This window comes from Bipolaris maydis, assembly GCF_028858645.1.
Source record: "Bipolaris maydis strain C4 unplaced genomic scaffold PSV08scaffold_7, whole genome shotgun sequence".
Taxonomy (NCBI): domain Eukaryota; kingdom Fungi; phylum Ascomycota; class Dothideomycetes; order Pleosporales; family Pleosporaceae; genus Bipolaris; species Bipolaris maydis.
The window spans coordinates 1,212,473-1,235,712 of record NW_027093863.1 but is presented as its reverse complement, the minus strand read 5'-3'; the positions used below and the strand labels follow the sequence as shown (position 1 = coordinate 1,235,712).

Below are 23,240 nucleotides of genomic sequence, written 5' to 3'. Positions count from 1 at the left end.
CTAGCTTGGCTTTCCACGTCCCACGCGCCAAAATGGCTGTCGAGGCTGGCAAAGGCAACAGTGCACGCCCCACAGGCGCGTGTGCAAACTTACGCTGAACAAGAGGCCGTGACGCAACGCGTTTCTGTGGCGGCGATGGGCGGCTGGCGGGAGGGCAGATGGCGAGGCGCGGAGCGGCGCTGGGTGTCGCGTAGTCGGAGGCGTGCAGTGCAGGAAGGGTGGGCGACACTGGCGGGCGGGTGCGTGTTGTGATGGGTGGCAGAGCAGACGCTGGTTGTTGCTGGGCCATCGCGCCGGGCAGGGCAGGCCAGGGCAGGGCAGGGAGGCCCTCCCCCGCCCGTCCTGCGCTACGCCCAGTCCGGCCACATAGAGAATTATTCGTGACACCGCCAGCACCAGCCCTCGAAGCCGCTGTGCCATTGCATCCCCGCCACGCATCCACCGCCCCCAGGCTCCCGACGACACAATGCTGCAGCCCCGGATATGTAGTCGCCTCCAGTCTGTGCAGCTGTGCGCCGCCCTGCGCTCTGCCCGTACCTACGCACAGGTCCATGCCGCCAGTGGAAAGCAGCCACCATCACCACCACCATCGTCATCCATACAGCCCACCGTCGCCGTCGATGCTGCTACGCTCAACCAAGAGGGCTCGCGGAGAGACCGATTCATCCCTCTGCGTACATACAAGCCCCGCACGCCCGGATTGCGCCATCTCAAGCGCCCCGTCAATGACCACCTGTGGAAGGGACGACCGTACCTCAAGCTCACCATTGCCCGAAAGGGACAGCACCTGGGAGGACGGAACAACACCGGCCGCGTCACAGTGAGACATCGCGGCGGCGGCCACAAGAGGCGCATACGCATTGTCGACTACAAGCGCTACCTGCCTGGCAAGCATATCGTCGAGCGCATCGAATACGACCCCAACCGGAGCGCACATCTTGCCCTTCTCACACGCCTGGCAACCGGAGAAAAGTCGTACATCATTGCTGCCGATGGCATGCGCGCTGGAGACGAGGTTGAGAGCTACCGCAGCGGCATTCCCAAAGAGCTGATTGCCAGTATGGGTGGTGGCATCGATCCCGGTATGCTGGCTGCTAAGACAGCGGCCCGAGGCAACTGCCTTCCTATCCACATGGTGCCGCTTGGCTCCCAAGTCTACAACGTTGGCTCCAAGTCTCAGGGCGGGGGCGTCTTCTGCCGGAGTGCAGGCACATATGCTATTATCGTCAACAAGGAGGAAGTAGAAAAGGGCAGCAGCACAGAGATTAAGCACGTCATCATCCGGTTGCAGAGTGGAGAAATCCGCAAGGTCAGCGCCGATGCATGCTGCACCATTGGTGTTGCCAGCAATCCGCAGTCACATTTTACATCCCTTGGAAAGGCTGGCCGTTCACGATGGCTAGGAAAGCGACCCGAAGTCCGCGGTGTCGCCATGAACGCAGGTCAGTGCTCCAGCCCATCAATTCACGGTTTGCAGTATGCTAACATGTCCCAGCTGATCATCCCCACGGTGGAGGCCGTGGTAAATCAAAGGGCAACGTGCATCCCGTCAGTCCGTGGGGAACACCCGCAAAGGGAGGCTACAAGACAAGGCACAAGAGGAACAAGCACACCTTCCTTGTTCAAGACCGACCGCGCAATCAAGGAAAGCGCAGGTCAAAGTAGGCCGAGAGCTGTATACGTACGCTCGAGTTCACACTGTACTTGTACTATACATTGCCTCTGTAGCACCATCCATGAATGTACCTTGATGAACCAATTCTATCTGTTCCGAGAAACAATTCCATTTCATGTCGCCCTGCTGACCTCTCAACCGGCAGTCGGAGTTTCTGCCTGCAATCCAAGGATGCTGCTAAGCTCTATACATGTACGCTATCGGGGGTCGCTATTACTTTCAATGTAGCTCGGCACTACTTTTCGGGCGCATTCGCTCCTATTCGCTCTTACTCGCTGGCATTAGTGACTTGCCTTGTCAGCCTCTAAGCATCGTCATCCTAGTTTCATACAGATCACATCGACATCCAGGATGACACAAGATATAACGCCTGCAACGTCGGTCGCATTTTTGTCTCTGTTAGGCCTAATTAAAACCCCCCCACTTGGGCGCGTCTCGCGCACCTGCATAACAAAGTCATATACTTACGCCATAGAATAGCTGACCAATGCAATACGTCGCTTGTGGCAGGCAGCGCAAAGCTAACCCTGAACGGAACTGGCTGGGACGTGAGCTGAGAAACCACCAACGGGGATTCCTGTTGGCAGCCCAGACGTACGGGAGATCCGACATAATTAGTCCATGTGGTCAACGTGCGTTCGACACGTTCAAGGCAGCACGCCTAAGGACGACGCTGCAGATCCAGTCCACACCAAGGAAGCCTATCCCTGCGCACCTCGACTCCTTCATCCCCATTCGCATGACAGAACTGCGACGCCCACTATCCTGGAGTTGTGGTCCTTCCCGCCTTACAACACCGCTTGTGTTCAAGTCACTGCCACATCAACAACTCGACCTTTAGCCGGGACTCGAACGATTAGGCTGAAGGAATTGTTCGAATCAGTGGTCCCCCACCTCTGAATCGTGCTTACGCGGGGTGCGGTTTCTCTGGCCCAGCGCGCACCCTTAATCTGCCTGGAACAAGCAACTGCTCACATCCACCATGAGTATGCCTCCCAACGAGGCCGAGTCGCCAGACGAGAGCTTCTTCAACGACCTGTCCCAACAACCGCAGGAGTCTAATACAGCCGATGATCAAGAAACACAACAAGACAGCTCGAGCAAAGTCAAGAGGATCGCCTGTGTGTTGTGTAGGAAAAGGAAGTTGCGATGCGATGGTGCACGACCGTCATGCTCAACCTGCAAACGCCTGTCCCACGATTGCGCCTACGATCAAGTGCGGAAGAAAAGCGGGCCCAAACGTGGTTACGTGAAGCTGCTCGAACAACGGCTCCGTAAGTAAGCGCATGCAGCCTGTGGCTATTTGCGCTGACGCACAGTCTCCAGAACAGGTTGAGACGTTGTTGAAGACCCAGGACGCAAACGATACGAGTAAAGATGCAACCCGCCAGGACTCCGCATCTGAATATGTCGCCAACACCATAAATCTAACCTTTCCTAGCACTAATCATATTCCAAATCTTGGAACTCCTCAACATGACACAGAACAACGCATGTCAGGAGACATGATAGGACTTGGGTTAGAAGAGCCTTTGCCACCCCAGGAAGTCATAGATAATCTGTATGATGACCTTGCACCAGGCATCATAATCGTTGCTAACGCGCAGCAGATACGAAGTCTACTTTTCCAAAGTTCATCTCTCCATACCTGTCATACACAGACCACGATTTTTCGCGGCGCTCAACCTCGCCCCCCATATGCGACCACCAATATGCCTACGATACATGATGTGGGCCATGGCAGCATCCGTCAGCAACAAATACGAGGCCCTTCATGAGCACTTTTACCAACGAGCAAGGAAGTACGCGCAAATGGACGAAATGAAGGGTCATGGAGAAACGACCATTACACTTGCACATTGCCAGTCATGGATTTTGATATGCACGTACGAGTTCAAGAACATGTATTTTCCAAGAGCATGGTTATCTGCTGGTAGGGCTGTTCGACTCGCTCAGATGATGCAACTCCATCGCTTGGACGGGCTGGGTTTGGACGTAAAGCAGTGCCTGCCTCAACCGAAAGATTGGACAGAGCGCGAGGAGCGGAGGAGAACTTTCTGGATGGCTTTCTGTGTCGATCGGTATGCTAGTATTGGCACAGGCTGGCCAATGATTATTGACGAACGCGATGTAGGCAGAAAACTAGGCTCGTTCTGTTCTGAGTGAGCTAACTTTGATCCAGGTTTTGACAAACTTGCCGGCAAGCGAGGAAGCGTTCGAGAAAAGCAGGCCAATGTCTACAGTGTCACTGGAGCGAGCTATGCAACCAAATGGCGTAGCGAACCTTCAACCATCCGGCGGAATCGTTTTGACGGCAGCAATGTTTGGTCGCAACCTACTGCATTTACATCGTCCTGGTCCTGATGACAGAGACGATGACATCAATGGTGGCTATTGGAGTCGACATCGTGATATCGAGCAAGTACTACTCCAAACATCACTGGGATTGCCTGATCATATGCGGTTACCTTCAGGACTCTCAGACCCCAACGTCGTGTTCACAAACATGTGCATTCACACCTCAGCAATATGTCTTCATCAGGCAGCAATATTCAAAGCAGATAAACACCGATTACCCATCAACATTGCCAATGAGAGTAAGATCAGATGTGTAACAGCTGCAGCGGAAATTGCCAGTCTTATGCGGATGATCAGTCATATGGATCTGTCTGCAGTAAGTTCGAATGCTGGAGAAGAAGCGAGTAACCCAGGTTGACTTTGAACAGATGAACCCCTTCATATCCTTCTGTGTCTATGTGGCAGCAAGAGTGTTTGTTCAATACCTAAAGGCTCGACCAAAGGATCAACAAATGGCCGCTTCGTTAAAATTTCTGATGCAAGCTATGCACGCTCTACGTAGGAAGAATCCGCTCACTGAGTCCTTCCTGGCACAGCTAGACATTGATATTGAACATGCCGGCATCGAAGGTATTCAGCAGATAAAACCCATGAACAAGGTAAGTTCCAGACTCGAGTTCTTCGCAATCTGAGAGTGCTGACTGTTTTTGTCTATAGCCCACTGCCACCCGCGACACTACCAATCAATTCAGATGCAGTCCCATCATCAACATAATCCAAGGGCAACAATTGACTGAACCTGTCAATATAGTTGAGAACAACAATCGGGCGAATACGACCTCGACACGCAGTACGCACTATGCGAACAACGCACCAGGCCCACCATTTCATGTTAGCAGCATCAACAACATCGACCTGCGGACTGCGCCTCATGTGTCATCACGTGAAGCTCTTGAAACTACAGGGTCTAATGAATTCACATCTGGTTGGTTTGTAGCTCAAGATGGAAATGAAATGGATCTTTCTGGGGGTGAAAAGGGATTTGACGACGGTAGCCCCGTAACTATCAGTTCACAGTCGCGCGGCGGCTCAACGTCGCAATCTTCATACTCGCCTGGTCAACAAAACGAGCGTCATATGCCATACCGAGCATCACCAAAGGTACCTTATTCTAATTTGGCGCCTAACGGTTCCACCGTCTTCTCAGGCTTTGTGTCCACGAACGAAGCCTTTAGCATGAACAACTTCGATACCTCAGGAGATATGGGAAGTACCGGTTATAATGATGGCCTCATAATGGGCAACGAATGGGACTATGCTGCACTCAATGCTGGGTCAGGCCTGTCAGCCATGGCCGATGCATCGTGGGAGTCGATGCTGGAAAGCGTAACCACGGGATGGGAGTCGGTCAGTCAGGTGCACGACAACCAAGCAAACATCTTTGGCCCAAGTTGAGCAGTTGCATGAATGAGGATGTGGAGTTTGACGACTTGACGCTAATTGTTGTAGAGCAGTATACCCGCTTTGGCTTTGATTTACTTTTACAAGATTTACTTGTGGGACCATAACGGACTAGACTATTGATATATACATGCACCGGCCTCGAGGCCTGACACCGAGATTAAGTTAAGAGGTAATCTTCACTCTGTACTTTATATTGTTTTGTACATAGAAACACATCCTGCCTCTTGAATACCTGACTTGTGATAATAATCATTGGTGGCTTGAGTGCTGCATGCTGATGAATTGTGGGGAACCAACGACGGGATTGGATAGTAGCGCGAACGCATAGGCAACATGATCGATTCCACCAGAATAGTGTATATATCGCATGATATTGTAACCGCCGTACAGCAACAATAACACGGAGAGCGCAGACCCTGAAGATCCGGGGATAGTGCGGCTGAGGCAGGGGGTTGGATGTGTGGGAAGCGGTCAAGACGTCACAGGCTCAGTTGCCATGGGAAACCAACGAATAGCAACAAGCTACGGGCAGCACCTCGACCGCGCCCCCCACCGCTTGTCTACAGCTTCGATTCGTATATCTATCTTTCTGTTCTTTCAAACTTGTTCAATTCACTACTAGTCTATTTATCAAAAACACTTACGCTTGCGTACTTTTGTCAACACCTTGGACGCCACACAAACAGAGCAGTAAACACCGACGCTACATGTTCGCATCCAAGGAGAGAGAAGGCGCTTCGTCGCCAGGGCCTGGAGCCTACTATTCACAGTCCCAAATGAGTAGGTTTTACAAGCAAGATTGCATTCTGGCCAAGGTTCTAACTATGTACGTGAAGAAAACTACCTACAAGACCTTCGCACAAACCGCCCCGCCCGTCCTACCGGAGCACGTCCTGCGCCTGCACATTTCAACACTTGGTCCAGCAGAACACCCAACCGGAATTCTGATTCATCAGCTGTGGCTGCGCTGCAACGTACCTTCACAGATCCCGCTGTCGATGCCGACGCTCAACCCTCCGCCCCCCAAGAGCCAGGGTCGCACAACCGAGCAGCTTCAAGGACCAGCATAGAAAAGGCCGGAGGCCCTGGACGACCACTTGTACAGGCGCCTCGTGGGAGAGAAACCTCGCGATCCTCCTCGCACACGCGAACGCCAAGTATGATATACCGAGAACGCCAGGAGCGACAGGTGGAGCAGGATGAAGCCCGCGCTATTCGTGCGGCCATGGAGGATCTAGAGCTTGCAACGGAGGGGAAGATTTACGAGGCGGCACGAGACGAAGCTGCTGAGCTAGTCTGGAAGCACCGCAATCCAAATGCAGCGGAGAATAACCCACATGCGCCATACTCCTATCCTGGCCTTGGTAGGAAGAATAGCACGCAGCGAAGTCGGAGTGTTGAGGCTAAGGATCAGGATCTGCAGCGGGCCAATTCCAAGCTTCGAAAGCGACATTCGATGGGAAGCGCTGCCTCAGGGAGTAGGAGCAGTAGCTTGCAGAGCAACGGGCCTGGAGGAAACACGGATGTATCTACCACTGGGAACGAAACGTCGGCCACTTCGCCAACCAAGGGGTGCTTTGACCTTAAGGGCAAGAAGTATGAGTCCCCGGCATTGGCCAAAGCCATCTCGGATCTGCCGGACTTCAAGCAACGGCGGAGAAGCAGTGGTTCTCGTCGTACCGCCAGTGGAAGCCTCTTCCAAAACCCCAACGATCAAATTTACGAGGAACCTGAAGAAGAAACATCGCGTGCTCCTCGGCCGAAACCCGCCCCCGAACCATCGAAAACTGAGAAGCTACCATTGGGAGTAAGACGCAACCCCTTTATGCGATTCCAATCTATCAAGAGCAATCCGTTGGTACGCTCAAGCACCGATCCTACCATGGCCTCGAAGCGTCTCGACCGCTATGAGATACAAAAGAATCCACCATCCCAGTCTCGAAATGCCGGCTATACGTTGAACTCTACTGTATCGAAACCATCCGATAAGGACAAGGCAAATGCGGAGAACATGCCCGAGGTGAAAATGAAGGATGGCAAGGAGATAAGAAGTGAGGAGCTGCGTGCTGCGACTGGATTTCGCCTCAAGGACCGTAGTCCAAAGCTTCCTACGCCCACTGCTGTTTCTGATGCTCCAGGGCGACCAATTGTGTCTTTCAAAAAGGACTGGAATGTTGTTGAGCTGAAAGAAGTCGCTTCTACGCTGTCTGATCCAGCACCGGTTTCTTCCAACCAACCCAAATCTGGCCAGCCTCCCCTGGTGCACGCTGCAACGGCCCCTGACGCGCCTACTATAAGTTTAGCACCAGATGTGCCCAAAAGAAGTACCACACCAATTCCTCCCCTGGTCCCTGAGATCAAAATTCCTGAGCCCAGTAACGGCCTGGCACCTGAAATACCCAAACGAAGCACCGCACCAAGACCACCTGAGACTCCAGCCATCAATGTCTCTTCTAGCAATGCCACTTCAGCACTGCGAGGCGGCAAATTTGATAGGCCCGCTATCAGTGTTCGTGAAGATCCTCCAGCACCAGCGCGACCTCTGCCATTGACCAGTTCGTTGAGGAAAGCTCAAATCCCAACGCGTCCCTCCGTGGCACCCATACCCACCATACATGTCCCTGATTCTTCGCCTGCGCATTCTAGGACTACATCCACACCAAGTGTTCCTTCCATCTCGGTTTCGGAGACACCATCGAGTCGAAGCTACCACCGACCCTCGTCGAGCGTCACAGCACCTGTCCCAAGTATATCAGTCAGCAACTCGCCATCTTTTGGACGGGGATCATCCTCAGCTTCTAGGTCCATGACACCTGGCATTCCGTCAATATCGGTTAGTGAGTCGTCTGCTCCTAAGCGTGGGTCAAGAGGAAGTGCCCAGCCCATCCCAAGTATATCAGTGAGCGAGACGCCTGTGCCAAGAAGAGGATCAACTGCGCCCTCTATCAATGTGACCCCTGATGTTCCTACGATATCTGTCAATCAGTCTCCAGCGTCCATCCGAGGACGACACAGTAACGTTCCTTCAATCTCGGTTAATCCTTCAGTGCCTTCAATCAACGTGAACACAACAAAGGGCTTTGGGCCTGCAGCTTCTACACGGCCTCTACCAGTGCCAGGCGCTCAAAACAAATCGCACACCTATAGTGGTTCTGGATCCGGTCGCACTCACTGGACGCCAACCACTGTGCGCACAGGTGCTCTCTGTACTCAATGTGCGCTACCCATTGCAGGCCGTATAGTCTCTGCAGGAGGCTCTCGCTTCCATCCAGAATGCTTCACATGCTATCAATGTGGTGAGCACCTCGAGTGTGTGGCCTTCTACCCCGAGCCGTCCAACAAGCACGCCGAACGTGTCCAGCGTATCCGCGCCCGTCTCACAGGCTTCGACATTCCTTTCCTGCCCTCGCACCCTACAGCCGAAGACATGGCTCGTCTGGAGCACGATGATGGCACCGATGAATCTCCGCGGTTCTACTGCCACCTCGACTTCCACGAGCTCTTCTCTCCACGATGCAAGAGCTGCAAAACGCCCATTGAAGGCGAAGTCATTGTAGCATGTGGTGCAGAGTGGCACGCCGGCCACTTTTTCTGCGCTCAGTGCGGTGATCCTTTTGATAGCACAACGCCTTTTGTCGAGAAAGACGGGTACGCGTGGTGTGTAAATTGTCACACGCATCGTTACAGTACAAAGTGCAAGGGCTGCAGGAAACCGGTTACAGATACGGTTGTCAAGGCTCTTGGAGCGGAGTGGCATACTAACTGCTTTGTTTGTGTGGTAAGCTTTCTTCCCCTTCTCATAAATGATGGCGGTAATGCTAACGTGAAGACAGATTTGCTCTGGTCCCTTTGAAGATGGAAGGTACTTTCTCCGTGGCGACACGCAAGATCCTGTCTGTGTGAGATGTGAAGAGAGACGACTGAAGGCCTGATGAAGAATAAGATGAAAAACAAAACAAAACAAATGAAAATGAAACATACGAGAAACGTACGAGAAACAAGAACTAAACAGAAAAGCTCTGCTCAAGCATTCATGTATCGCGTGTCATTTTCCGTGATTTTGCTTTGCATTTCTGGGAGAAAAGGGCGCTGGTAGTAGGGCGTTGTTTTGGAGAGAGAGAGCATACTTTGACTTTCATAGGATCTCATTTCACATATTGCAGAACATTTAATACATACATACATGATCGAGTAGCATTTATTTGAGTTTTACTAAATGTGCAACTTGCGTGGCACGCTTTTCTTTATAACAATTCTCACTAAACAAAGGATATCTTACTACGATCAGCCAATAGCCTCTCTCATTCCCTACCGCCACCAAAGGTAGTATGAATACAAGAGTGTGAAATAAAATGTCCCACTCAACCCCCACCGCCTCCATACTTCTCTTTCCTCTCCAACGATTCCAACATGGACAGCGGACAAACATACAACCCAACCTTCTACAAACTGAGCTTGACATAAGACCACCCAGCTAAACTACTTCTTTAACTTTAATCAACCTTTTACTTTCTTTGCCAAAGTACTCATTTCCCCTTCTATCTAAATGTGCGTTACTTTGCTACAGAAAAAAAAACGCAAATAGGACATAAAGGAACTATGTGTGTGTGTGATACTGTAGAAGTACGAGTTTGTTCGTTTCGAAATAACGCAACCAAAAAAGGAGAAGAAAAAAAAGAAGTAACTAGGGAGCGCGTTTCAAGAGAGAGAGAGAGAGAGAGAGAGCGAGGAAATCTATCATACGCTTTGGTGTGGGAAAGGGTTTAAAAAAAGAAGGGGGATATGTATGTAGATAAGACAGGGTTGAAAGGTTTGGGGGTGGGGAATACAAAAGTGGGGAAGAAGAAGAAGAAGAAGAGAGAAGAAGGAAGAAATGACAGTCTCGTAGACGTAACTGCAAGTGTGAGAAAGAAAGAAGAAACCCCTTCCTTCCAGGAAAGAAGAACCACAAAAAAAAAGGAGGGCCAAAGCCCATAACACAACCCTTAGCTGTTCAATACCGTTCCTTGAAAAAAGAAAAAATACCCACACCTCTTAATAGCCAGAAAGTTAAAAAAAAGAAAAGAAAAGAAACAAACTCAGAAGACAAAAAATCTCCTCCCCACCAGCTCATGTCCCAGTATCCGATCCCACCTCAATTTTCAGGAACCAAAAGGGAAGAAGAAGGAAAAAAAAAACACGGAAGCAAAAAAAAAAAGTTCAAGACCAATTAAACCCCAAAAGCACACATGGCCACACACACACACACACAAACTCTCTCTCTCTCTTTCTCACACATACCCCCGCTTCACTCCTCCCTCACAGCCCCGCGAAACCGTTCAGGAGCCGGACTCGACTTCTTAACGGGGGGATCCAAAATCGTCGGACTACTCAGGGGCTCGAGACTCTTTACCGGGGGGAAAACGGGTGTCTCAGACAAATGATGGGTGTGAGTTGGCAATCTGACACCGTCGTGTTTCGAGGGAGCTGGAATCGGGTCGGGGAGCATTTGGGCGGGCATTTGTGATGAAGGCGATGGCGCGATGCGCATGGGTGCTGGAGCCGGCGAGGACATTGTTGCGGGGAGGGGCGCCGGGGACGAGTGTTTTACGGGGGAGAAGGATGGGCGGTGGGCCGACGAAGGGGGGAAAGAGGAGTGTGGGCTGTTGAATTGGAAGTTTTGGGGGAGGCCGTTGGAGGGGCGCGGGGATGCGGCGGGGGAGTGTTTGACGGGGGAGCCGCCGGCGGCGGAGGTGGGGCGGCTGAAGCTGCGGGCGTAGGAGGGGAGAGGTTGGGAGGATGGGGCGAAGGGGTTTGAGCTGAAAGGGTTGGCGCTGAATGAAGTGTTGCCGTTTTGGGGTGGGTGGGATGTGTGGGTGCCCTTTGTAGGACTGCTCTTTGTGGGACTGCTGGGTATCCGGTGGAGGTTGTAGGGCGGAGGTGATGATGTAGGCGACGATGGACGAGGCCGTATGGGCGAGGACATGCTTCCGTTTGCACCCTTTGTTGGCGATCCGTATGCGGCCTCAGATCTTTGGATACCAGGGGGTCCAAGAGCCTGACCTCGTGGTGATAGACTTGGGCCATCTACCCAAGGCTGTACAGGGTGCATGGAGGGCGGGAAGGCTTGTGGAGCAGAGGGTTGCGGCGCTGGTATCCGGATCGAGTCGAGCCCAGATGACTTGACACCATTTGTTCGTGACTGATCGTTAGATGCGGGCGATTGTGATGTTAGGCGTAGTTTCAGAGACGGAGGTTTGGGCTGCTCTGCCTCTGCCTCCTTGCGTTTACACGAAGTACAGACGAATACGAACTTGGGATCCTCTGTCTGCTTCTCAGTGATTCCATGGCATTTCATGTGTTGCCAGACATTGCACTTTTCACAGGATATCTGGGGCGTGTCGTCGTTCTGGTCAAGGTTAGCACTTGCTGAGAAGAATTGGATCTGCAATCTTACCAAGTTGGAGCCGTATTTCCCACATTTCTCACAGTCAAAGAACCAGTCCTCCTCTTCATTGAGCTTCTTGAGATCACTTTCATGTTTCTTCATCATGGCCTTGAGATGCCTCTCTGATAACCTCGCACTATTAGAAGCCAGCTTCTGTTCATTTTCCTGAAGTTTGCGCAGCTCTTCCTCTTTCAGAATTTTGGCAGTCTCTCGCTCCTTAAGTCGCTGCTCGCGGGTCATCCTGCGCGAGTCCTGTGCTTCCTCGAGCTTTCTCTGCTTCTCTTGCTCTGCCTTGGCCATGGCAAGTTCCTCTTGTCTCTTTCTCTCTGCCGCTTCAGCCTCCTCCATCTCCTTTTGTTTCTCGAGACGCGACGAGATTCGGGAAGAGCGCTTCGCCGTGGCTAGCTTTTGCATGTTCTCCAGTTCCTTCATCTTGCGAGCCTGCTTCCTGGCTTGTTCCTCGGCCAGCTTCTCCATGATGGGGATGACGTCTTCTTGGATGCGTTTGCATAATATCTTCTCATTTGGATCACGACTTTTTCGGATACTGTTAATGTACTCCTGATAATCTTCCAAAGTGACGCAGACGCATTCCCATTTCCTGCCTCCAAAGCCGTCATCAACCTCTTCAGACTGTTCGCTTGTTGCTTGCTCTTCTTCGGCAGTCTCTTCCGGCTCGGGGGTCTCTATTTTTTGTCGCTTGCTGGATCGGGAGCCCTTTGACTTTTTTGGCTTCGGTTTTGACTTTGTCTTTGTTGGTTCGGGGGGTGGGGGCGGATCTGTCATTCGGTACATGCGATTGTCATCAAGAATAAAGATGGTCCTTTCCTGTGAGTCCCAACCAGTGGGCTCCATGCGCTGAAGACCAGGGTTAGCGACATTGCAAACGCTCGGCCGTGTAATGCTTACCCAGAGCGCCTGCTCTCCATCCGTTGCAGCCATCCTCTCCCTTATTGAGTTTGGATTGTTGAGCGTCCATACAGACAATTGTTGTAGCACGCGTATCTTTGTGAAGACGTCGAAATCGTTGAATTTGAGGGGCTCTTCATCCTCGCCAAAGGGGTTTCGGGTGGGCGCTTTGGCGACGTACTGTCGGCGGGCGTATTCATCGAATATTTCGAGTCTGGCATATTGTTAGAGGCAGTGGGAGATGCGCAATGGCAGAGACGTACGTAAGGCCCTTGTGCGACGACACATGCTTCAGCAGCGCCAGGCCAATCTGAGCAAGTTTGTCCGAGGGTTGTGGCTTGAGGCATTCAGACTCGAGGTCCTGTGGATGTGTCAGCGGGCGCTGTATTAAGCATTGGGCGGGTGCAGTGCCAGGGACAGCGGGCGCAAGTTGCATTTACCTCAATGTCAAAGTCCCTGTCGATCTTGACGGCATCGCCAAACAGGCTGATGTACTGGGCAAGATTGGCAAACTGCCACATGTTGCGCAGTTTTTGTAGGGTGCTCGGTTCTGTTGTAGGCGGCTCGACGTCCATTTCGTCGGCGGCGCGTTTTCGAGAAGGCATGTCTGCGATGCCTCGCGTGCGGCGACGCGTGCGATTGGGGGTACGGAGGCGGCGAGGGGACGAGAGGGTTTACGAGGTATGCGTCTGTTCAGATGGCGATGGGAGGGATGGGGCAGTGCTGGGCGTCGGGGTCGCGTAGGCAGGGCGGAGGAGTGAATGCGGCTCTATTCTGGTCTATGTCGAGAGTATGAAGTCGCGCGACGGGGAATCGGAAAAAAGGCGCTTTGCCCCTTTCGGCTTTCCCGCGGATCTCAGCGCCTTTAGGGGAGCCTCACCAAGCAGCACCATGCGTTTCCGATTGAGGCGGCTTACTCCTGTGTGTGTAGTGTACGTTTAGTAGTAGGGGTAGTACGGACGTATGCAAGACACGTGACAACACTCGAGCATGTCCAGATGTGGTTCATTTCATTTATCCAGCGTATTGTTTGGTGTGCAGTGCACACAGCAATCGCTTGTGGTTGGTGCAGTTGCTCGAGGGCGATGAAACAGGGTAAGCAAGGCACCACTCAAACCAGCAGCCATGCGCCTGTCAAAGCGGTGCCCAGGCCGTTGCGAGATGGCGATTACGCGTTGGGACGAGGGTGTGGAGCTGTGTGTGGGCATGCGCCGCGCAAGCGTGGGCCACAGGTAGTGTGGCTGGAGAGTGGGACAGGCAGAGTAACAGTAAGGGGTCTGCTGCGTAGTCAGCCTTAAGCTGTTTCGGAGCGGCCAAGACGTGTTGGCTCTTGGTATGGGAGTCTGGTTAGTGTCTATGCATGCGTGTGTGCATGCGTTGATATGGGGCCATGGACAAATCCATCCGGAAGACGGCTTTTCCATGGTTCGTACATGCGTAGCACAAGTAGACATGTTTGGCACACGGCCACACTACGCCGCCCTGCAGTGCTCGGGAATTCACCAGCCACAGGGACCTGGCACGACGTTGGCCTAAAAATACACGCGCCCTCCCATCGGGCCCGTCCCATCTCTGCTAACAGCTAGGACAACTCGGATGCCCGTTGGTGCGGAGTCGAGCCGGACGCAGCCTAACCGTCTTCGCCGTCGGCGCCTCGGAATCCCTGCTTGCTGTGGCTCAGCGCTCAGGGCTGCGGGCGCCGTCCCGCTCTCGGTCAACAACGTCTTGTAAACTTTCCCACAACTCTCCCTCACCATCCGCCCTGTGCCCTCCTGCGCCGAGCACACGTATCCTGCCCACGCCTACCCGCGCCCTACTCCCCGCCCTGCATTCGCCTGCCTGTCGCCTGCACCCTACATGATTGCGCCATAGCACTCTCACATACACACACGCAGCCACACACTGCGCCAGTCGGGGCTGATGCTGAGGTGAAGGTCGCATCTCAGCCAGCACGCTCCAATGTCCTACCCAGATCCCAACCACGACCCAAGACACACCAGTGAACCAATCCCTCTGCAAGATCTCAATCGCCCGCCAGATCAAGCCGACAACCATGCGCCGCACCACCAGCACAGCCGCTCCCTTAGCGACCGCGGCCGCAACCTGCTCAGAAACTCGGGCGCCATGGCATCGGCTCACTTCCGAGACCCTCAGTACGCCCCCATTGCCGACGTCTCGCCTAGTCCTACGCGGCATGCACATCGCCCCCAGATAAACACCAGCCTGGCCTCCGCCCACCCAATACGCAGAGTCGACGATGACGATGGCAGCTCGCCCTTGGACACGGGCGCGTTCCAGGCTGCCATCGGCTTCGGCATGAGCATGCAGTTCCAGGGCGAAACCTCGCCTCCCATGCCCGCACCCGCTTCGCCAATGTCGTATGTGCCCTTGGACAGCGAGCCGGATCTCCATCGATCCACCTCGGAAGACCAGCACAGCTACTTCTCGCCCACCTACGACGATACGGCCCGCCTCACAGATCCACGCAACCTCCAGCCCATGAGCGGGTCCGCTGCTCCCACCACCCCAACCCGCCAAGACCGACCGAGTTTTCAGAGTGTGCACTTTCTCAGTCCTGGAGATGCCGCGTCAGGTGCGCGCCATGGCGGCGACGACATTGGCCAGGTCGAAGCTGCCACAGGCAACCTGAGAGACTCAAGAGGAAGGAGTCGGTCTCTGTCGCCTGGTCAGTTTGGCTCACCTCTGCATCGGGCTGGTACCATCATGCGGAATATGTCCCAGCGTGTCATCAACGTCACCAACGACTCTGACGTTACGGAGCGCACTATACGCAGAAAGTCGTCGGTGCACAATTCCCGTCTCCTCGAACCTCCCTCACTTCCAGCACTATCGGAATACGCCACTGATGGTCCCACCTCGCCGGTGCCCTCTACACCGGTAGAGAAGCCCCCCTCGCCTATTGCTTACCAGCGGAAACCAAGCTGGCAGCGCCCTTCGAATCCCTTGCGCGGAAAGAGTCTAGGCATCTTCTCTGCCGACAACAAGCTGAGAATGAAGTTGTGTGACCTCTTGGTACACCCGGTGATCGAGCCGCTGCTTCTCATACTCATCATCGTCCAAACAGTACTCTTGGCTGTTGATGCCAGCAAAAAGGCTCATTACAACCCCGAGGCAAGGGACAAGTTTGCTACGTTTGGAAACATTGATTTTGCTCTACTGGGTCTTTTTGTGGTATACACTCTCGAAGTCATTGTCCGTATCATCGTGTCTGGCTTCATCATCAACCCTGTCGAGTACAGCACCATCAATCGACAGGTTGGACTTAGGGAGGCTGTCTTGACTAAAGCAGACCAGATATTTAGCGGTTTCCAGCGACAGCCTTCGCAAAGAAAGAGTGGCATCAGCCCCAGGGCTGCTCAGGATCCCCAGCAACCTTCGGTACTGCGCTCCTTCACCACTGCACAAATGTATCCAGACGAGGGCCCAACCGATCCACGCCAGCAGCAGCGTATTCGTTTGGCCCACCGCGCCTATCTCCGACACTCCTTTAATCGCGCCGACTTTGTCGCCGTCACTTCGTATTGGATTTCCTTCATTCTGGGACTTTGGAACATCAACAACAGCAGAGTCATTCTTGTATTTGAGATGTTGAGTTGTTTACGTATCGTCCGCCTTTTGAATCTTACCAGCGGTACCTCGGTCATTCTCCGGAGTTTGAAGAAGGCTGCTCCCCTGCTGGTCAATGTAGCCTTCTTGATTTGCTTCTTCTGGCTTCTCTTCTCAATAGTCGGTGTTCAAAGCTTCAAGTCAAGTATGAGGAGAACCTGCGTGTGGCAAGACCCACAGGGTGTGCAAAACTTTACTAATTCGGAACAATTCTGCGGCGGACACTTGCTTGACGAACCTGGTTTCCATCCGGCAGGATACATACCCGCTCCAGGCAGACCTAGTGGGCCAGAAGGCGGTAAAGGCTTCCTGTGTCCAAAGGGCTCACTCTGCGTCGAAAGCACTAATCCATCCGCCGGCACGCAAAGTTTTGACAACATCCTCCAGTCGATCGAACTTGTCTTCGTCATCATGTCGTCCAACACCTGGTCTGGCACAATGTATACTGTAGCAGACACCGACTACCTCATCAGCGCCATTTTCTTTATTGTTGGAATCATCGTCCTGAGTTTGTGGCTGATTTCACTGCTGATTGCTGTCATTACTTCTTCTTTCCAAATCATCCGTGAAGAAAGCAAAACTAGCGCCTTTACTGGAGAAGAGATCAAAGAAGAGCCGACCGATGACAGCAATGAGAAACAACGTGTTAGCTCTCTCAAACGTTTTTACGACAAAACTCGATTCTTTTGGGTGGCTGTCATAGCATTTGGACTGGTTGCCCAGATGATGAGAAGTGCCTATATGAGCAACTTTCGCAGATCGTTCATCGACACGGTAGAACTGATTGTTACCCTTGTCCTGGTTCTCGAGATTCTTATCCGGCTCATTGTCGATTGGAGGAATTTCTTCCGGAGCAAGCGAAACATCGTAGATCTTACGATTGCCATCATCACGGCAATCATTCAACTACCCGCTATCAAATCCGCACACAACGGGAAGACTTATGCCTGGCTAACAGTCTTCCAAATCATTCGTGTCTACCGCGTCGTCTTGGCTATACCCGTGACGCGGGATCTCATTGTGAGTCTTTTATCACTGACATTGGGGTAGAGCCCGGTTAACGATATTTGCAGATGATTGTGTTTAAAAATGCTAGCGGTCTGCTGAATCTAATTCTCTTCGTGTTTCTTCTAACCTTCCTGGCGTCCATCTTTGCTTCGCAGCTGTTCAGGGGCGAAATTCCAGAAGAAGATGATAACGGAGAACCGATCCGAGTGGCCTTCTTTGACATCTATAACTCCTTTCTGGGAATGTATCAGATCTTTTCCAGTGAAAACTGGACCACGATCTTGTTCAATGTCACGACTTACCAAGAACCCTTTGGTATAGCATGGATAGGGGCATCATTTTGTATCCTGTGGTTGATTTTTGCCAACTGTAAGTCTAAAGTCCTTGATATGTAAAAAGACCAAAGCCTAACATTCTCAAGTCATTGTTCTGAACATGTTTATTGCTATCATCCAGGAAAATTTTGATGTCTCTGAAGATGAAAAGCGTTTGCAGCAAGTAAAGGCATTCCTCCAGCAGAAAGAGGACGGTCTGACTTCTTCCACTGGGTATGTTTAAACTATCTGTCACAGCTAGATTGCCTGCTGACCACTTGTAGTAACCTGTCCCTTTCATCCATTTTCAAGCTTGGCCAGGCGCGTCGTCGGGATCCTCTGGATTACGGTCATGCTGCTACTGAAATGCTTCTAAAAGATGCGGTCGTTCGCGACTTCCTTGATGAAGGTAACGGCCACACCAGCCCACCAGAGGCAGAGCCTCCTCGACCAGGCCTTCGTCCTGCGAAGACTGTAGTGGGATCTGGCACCATGTCCACCATCTGGCAACGTTTTCTGCGGCGCGTTGTCAATCGCGAGCCGAATCCTTTCTATGCTCCCTTGGACTTTGGTCGTGCATACGAGGACCTCGATCCAAGTAGCATGGCGAAAGAAGTAGTTTCAGCCACGGAGAAACGCAAGAAGGCTCAGCGCGAATATCTGCGGAACCACCCCAATTACAACGTATCTCTTTTTATTTTTCGTGTCAACAATCCGATCCGGAGGTTCTGCCAACGCGTTGTTGGCCCCGGCCGAGGCGGCGACCGCATCGAAGGAGTTGCTCCATCTGTCCCCATCTGGTATGCATTTTCGGCGTTCATCTATGCAGCAATCATTGCCATGGTACTCTTGGCCTGCATCACAACGCCGCTGTATCAGCGGGAATATTTTATGCGTCATGAGTTCAGTGTCAAGAACTGGTTTGTGTGGGTAGACATGGGTTTCGCCATTCTCTTCAGCGCCGAGGCTCTGATCAAAGTCATTGCTGACGGTTTCTTCTGGACACCAAACGCCTACTTCCGCGGCTCCTGGGGATTTATCGATGGTGTTGTGCTCATTACTCTATGGATCAATGTTGGCACATCGTTTTTGAACGAGGGTCAAGTCACTCGAACTGTCGGCGCCTTCAAAGCTCTTAGGGCTCTTCGTTTGCTCAACATCAGTGACAGCGCACGAAATCACTTCCACTCACTTATTATTCGTAGCTGGTGGAAGCTCCTTTCGGTGAGTAGGACCGCACATACGCATCTACATTACTAATGACTGATCCAGGCTGCCTTTGTTTCCATGAGTTTGTTGATTCCATTTGCCATCTATGGTCTGAATCTTTTCGTCGGCCAGATGCAGTCCTGCAATGACGGCAATTTTCCAGCGGGGGCCAACCTCAAGGACTGTGTTGGAGAATACGGCAGCTCGCCGTATGAATGGACTGTTTTGGCCCCTCGCCAAACCTCGAATCCCTATTACGACTTCGACAATTTTGGAGATTCCCTCTTCATCCTGTTTCAAATTGTGTCCCAAGAAGGCTGGACAGACTGCATGTGGACTGCAATGAGTATTACTGGGTTTTTTACGCAACCGGAACCCAGAGCGGCCTCGGTCAACTCGATCTACTTCATTATCTTCAACTTGCTTGGCGCCGTCTTCGTCTTGACCCTGTTCGTGTCTGTCTTCATGCGCAACTACACGGAACAAACCGGTGTTGCCTTCTTGACGACAGATCAGCGATCTTGGCTCGAATTACGGAAGCTTCTCCGTCAAGTTTCTCCCTCGAAGCGTCCATCGTCGACCAAGCAACGAGAAAGCTGGGAAGAATGGTGTTACCGTCGAGCTATCACTAAGACTGGATACTGGCAGAGGTTCGTCACCGGCGTGTTGATATTGCATCTCATTTTGCTCTGCCTGGAATGGTATCCAGACTATGGCCCTTGGGAAACTGCCCGAGACTACATCTTTCTTGTCCTTACAATCGCCTTCATCGCAAATGTAGTCATTCGGATCATTGGTCTTTCCTGGCACCGCTTCCGGAAGAGCGCCTGGGACATGTTCTCCATCTTCTCTGTCACGGGAACCTTTGTGACATCGATTCTTGTACTGGCAAGAAAGGACATTCGTGTCTTCGTCCAGCTCCACAAGCTTTGTCTTGTATCGATTGCTCTTTTACTCATTCCACGGAACAATTCGCTAGACCAGCTTTTCAAGACGGCGGCGGCGAGTCTTGCATCCATTGGCAACCTGCTTGCCACGTGGTTTGTATTGTTCCTGGTGTACGCCATTGCTCTCACGCAAACGTTCGGTCTCACTCGATTCGGGGAAAACGAAACTGGAAACATCAACTTCCGCACTGTACCCAAGGCTCTTATTTTCCTGTTTGTCACGAGTGGAGGCGAGGGCTGGAACCAATACATGGAAGACTTTGCAAGCATTGACAAACCTTACTGCACGGTAGGCAACCGATACTTCAATAGCGACTGTGGCAGTCCCGAGTGGGCACGAGCATTGTTCATTAGCTGGAACATTTTGAGCATGTACATCTTCGTCAATCTGTTCGTTTCGTTGATTTACGAGAGTTTCTCGTACGTCTACCAGCGGAGTAGTGGGCTGTCCGTCATTAGCCGGGAAGAGATTCGTCGGTTCAAGCAGGCTTGGGCAGAGTTTGATCCTAACGGGACAGGCTACATTTCAAAAGACGTGTTTCCAAGGCTGCTTGGAGAACTCTCTGGCATTTTTGAGATGCGTATCTATGATGGCGATTTCACCATTGGTGCGCTCATTGAGGAGTGCAGTGTGACGAATCGACGGGAGTCGAATCTACCAGTCGCAGGCCGCGAACCGACCAAAGAAATCGATATTGACAAGCTGAACCGACGGTTGGCACAGCTGCCCGTAGCAGAAATTCAGCGCAGACGAAAACGCATGAACACGTTCTACGAGGAGGTGCATGTATCAAGCGACCCGGATCGAGGCATCCAGTTCTCTTCATTACTCATGATCTTGGCACATTACAAGGTCATCAATGACAACAAGAGCTTGAGGTATGTGTTGAAAGCACTGTGCAAGAAAATGGCTAACAACTGCTAGACTGGAAGAATTCTTGAGACGTAGGGCTCGCCTGCAGCGAGTGGATGAAGCAGTCCGCCGCAATGTGGTTGTCGGCTTCTTCGACACGCTGTACTGGGCGCGACGATTCCGCCGCGCCATGGAACTGAAGAAGCAGGGACGCATGGCAACGGTTCCGCAGTTTACGGTTCCGGAGATTTTCATTGATGACGAAGACATTACCAATGCCAAGCGGGGTCCTCCAGTAGAGAGTCCTCTCTTCTCACCTCAAGACCTATATGCTCCGTCGCCAAGGAACTCTGCTGGGCCTTCGCTCCCACATTTGCAAACGGACCAAAATCGAAGTGGAAACAGTTCAGTTCAGCAGTCACCGACTGGGTCACCTACACGAAGAAGCGCACAGCCAGCATCACCTATGTCACCATCTGCAGCGGATCCCGAGTGGCAGTTTGCGTCTGCGCTTAGCCGGCCACCTAGTCCGCTCGAGGCAGAGTCTGGACAGGGTGATAGTCGCAGCCGAGCAAATAGCTCAGTTAGCGCAGCCGAGGTTTTGGAGGTGCTAGACAACTCAGTATGGGGAGAAAGTATCAGGAGAAGTTTTACGACCAAGAGGCGCAGCTAGGCTAGGCCAATAGCGGCTGAATAAGGTGTTTTGCAAAGGGGGGGGGGGGAATACGAGCCGGTCTAGCAAGCTGAAGGGCAGTTTGTTGACCGTGACGATCAAAAGGAAACTCGGCGTTGGTACTGGAAATGGGGATTTGACAGGCGGGATGGGGCAAGTCTTGTGGGCTCGTTGTTGCAGACACTCGGGACAGGAATGGTGCAACACGTGTTGCATCAAGCTCGAGAGAAGGAACCAAAACACGCACGCGAGCAGTCTCAAGCCGACACAGGCACACAGGCATGGAAATAGTAGCAAACCTGATCTGCACGGGGAGGTGCTAAGAAGGGACGGCATGGGAACGGGCTGTAATCGAGGCCATCTTGGCGACAGTGTACCTAATGGTTGGGGTAGGGTGGATGGTGTGGTGGTGCGTTGTGGCGTGTTGTGGCGCGGACTTTTTGACATTGCATAGCGTTGGCGTTGAAGTGAGTCATGACTACTTACACTGTAGAGCTGGTAGACTACCTATCTGAATGGACTGTTATCTTTTCCCCTACATATGCATGTATGCTTTGACTGTGATGGGCATGGTGGGTGGCAAACTCTATGTAGTATACTTACTTGTACGCAGAAGCGAGGGGGGTGGGTGGGTATGCTGGGCTGATGGGCTTGTATCTTAAGGTTTGAGCCCGTTATGTCACGGACTCGCTTGCGGCTGACTGTGCGGTCAGACGCGAGGGAGCAGCACAGCGGCATTAATACGAGCATGTAGTCGGTTGGGGGTCCATGATTGCGATGGCAATAATGGTGATGATGATGATGGTGATGACGACTGGGTGTCTTGGTGTTGGACTAACAAGCAGCAGTCATGGCGACTCGTCCAATACTCTCTTTCCCTTCTTGGGTCTGTACGCTTTATTGCAAAGGGGCCAGCGGTGGTCCACAGCTTATCTCGCAGCGTGACCTTGGCACATTGGTGGATGAGGACGAGAGCAGCGGATACGAATACCATTGGGAACGCTAGTCTAGGCGAGCTGGTTGGCATCCCGTACCTGAAACTCGCGCCATGCGCATGACCCAGAGACGCATTTGCGCGCATGTGCAGTGCCTCGTTTTCCATCAGACAATGGACCACGGACAAGCCGTCGATGCGTCGCCTGCATTACAATGGCATCTCGATTCGTCTTGTGGCCGGGGGCATCTGAAACACTAGGTCGGCCGTCAGACAGCTCGGCATCCCTCCGTTGCCCCCCAAGGATCATACTGCTTGCGGCCACCGGCTGTCTGTCGCAGATTGTTGTTGCGTCACACAGCCACGGAGACGGCGCGGGCTTCATGTGCTGTGTGTGCGGCCAGCGAGCGAGGGCTGGTTGGTTGCAACACGAGAAACAAGACGATGGGGTGCATTGTGTCTGAAGCCAGCTAGATTGGTATAGATGCTCCGGTGAGAACACTCGTCTGTCTCTTGTACCCAATCGGTCGCTTGCACCCTTCCGTACTGGTACTACTCTTTTCTGCTGTGAGGACGGTACGGGACGCCATCGGCGGAGAAGCCTCTGCACGGTAAAAAAAAATGGCCCATATGTAAGCCAATTGTGCATGAGGGGGACGCATGTTCCAGTCGTATGCAAAGGGTAAAGAGAAGGAAGAAAAAAAAAGGGACTCGTCGCGACATCAAGGCCCCATAGTACGTAACCAGAACAAAAGCGACGCTCAATGCGCTATATCCCTTCGGCCGAAAGCAAGTAAGACGTTGAGGATACGTCCATCGCTCACAATCCGGTGGTTGAGCATAGAGAGAGGGAGATATGGATCATCCTTACTACTCGGTCCAATGCCATGCAATCTCCCCTG

The 23,240-nt window shown here is 52.5% G+C and overlaps 5 protein-coding genes across 5 annotated transcripts; 4 read left to right on the top strand and 1 right to left on the bottom strand.

The window, feature by feature from the left end:
* The first annotated feature begins 403 nt into the window (after positions 1-403).
* PSV08DRAFT_43139 (mitochondrial 54S ribosomal protein uL2m) lies at positions 404-1,758 on the top strand. Its single transcript, XM_014227018.2, has 2 exons — positions 404-1,442; positions 1,496-1,758. The coding sequence occupies exons 1-2, from the start codon at positions 467-469 to the stop codon at positions 1,663-1,665; spliced, it is 1,146 nt and encodes a 381-aa protein (XP_014082493.1). The 5' UTR covers positions 404-466; the 3' UTR covers positions 1,666-1,758.
* An 899-nt stretch (positions 1,759-2,657) lies between these two features.
* On the top strand, positions 2,658-5,666 carry PSV08DRAFT_402038 (fungal-specific transcription factor domain-containing protein; the record flags this gene model as incomplete). The annotated part of the gene is made up of 6 exons (XM_066093633.1): positions 2,658-2,949; positions 3,002-3,236; positions 3,337-3,805; positions 3,858-4,349; positions 4,402-4,632; positions 4,691-5,666. 6 exons carry the CDS (start codon positions 2,658-2,660, stop codon positions 5,426-5,428), a joined length of 2,457 nt encoding a protein of 818 aa, XP_065949131.1. The 3' UTR covers positions 5,429-5,666.
* A 478-nt stretch (positions 5,667-6,144) lies between these two features.
* PSV08DRAFT_223730 (uncharacterized protein) lies at positions 6,145-9,446 on the top strand (the record flags this gene model as incomplete). Its single annotated transcript, XM_014227020.2, has 3 exons — positions 6,145-6,217; positions 6,274-9,215; positions 9,271-9,446. The coding sequence occupies 3 exons, from the start codon at positions 6,145-6,147 to the stop codon at positions 9,367-9,369; spliced, it is 3,114 nt and encodes a 1,037-aa protein (XP_014082495.1). The 3' UTR covers positions 9,370-9,446.
* A 1,278-nt stretch (positions 9,447-10,724) lies between these two features.
* Positions 10,725-13,874, bottom strand: PSV08DRAFT_223726 (uncharacterized protein; the record flags this gene model as incomplete). Its single annotated transcript, XM_014227021.1, has 5 exons — positions 13,214-13,874; positions 13,037-13,134; positions 12,774-12,987; positions 11,874-12,722; positions 10,725-11,825 (listed from the first exon to the last, which is right to left on the bottom strand). Exons 1-5 carry the CDS (start codon positions 13,376-13,378, stop codon positions 10,725-10,727), a joined length of 2,427 nt encoding a protein of 808 aa, XP_014082496.1. The 5' UTR covers positions 13,379-13,874.
* An 858-nt stretch (positions 13,875-14,732) lies between these two features.
* Positions 14,733-21,446, top strand: PSV08DRAFT_402035 (Ion transport protein-domain-containing protein; the record flags this gene model as incomplete). The annotated part of the gene is made up of 6 exons (XM_014227022.1): positions 14,733-17,420; positions 17,474-17,777; positions 17,830-17,956; positions 18,007-18,946; positions 18,995-20,757; positions 20,804-21,446. 6 exons carry the CDS (start codon positions 14,733-14,735, stop codon positions 21,402-21,404), a joined length of 6,423 nt encoding a protein of 2,140 aa, XP_014082497.1. The 3' UTR covers positions 21,405-21,446.
* Positions 21,447-23,240: the final 1,794 nt, after the last annotated feature.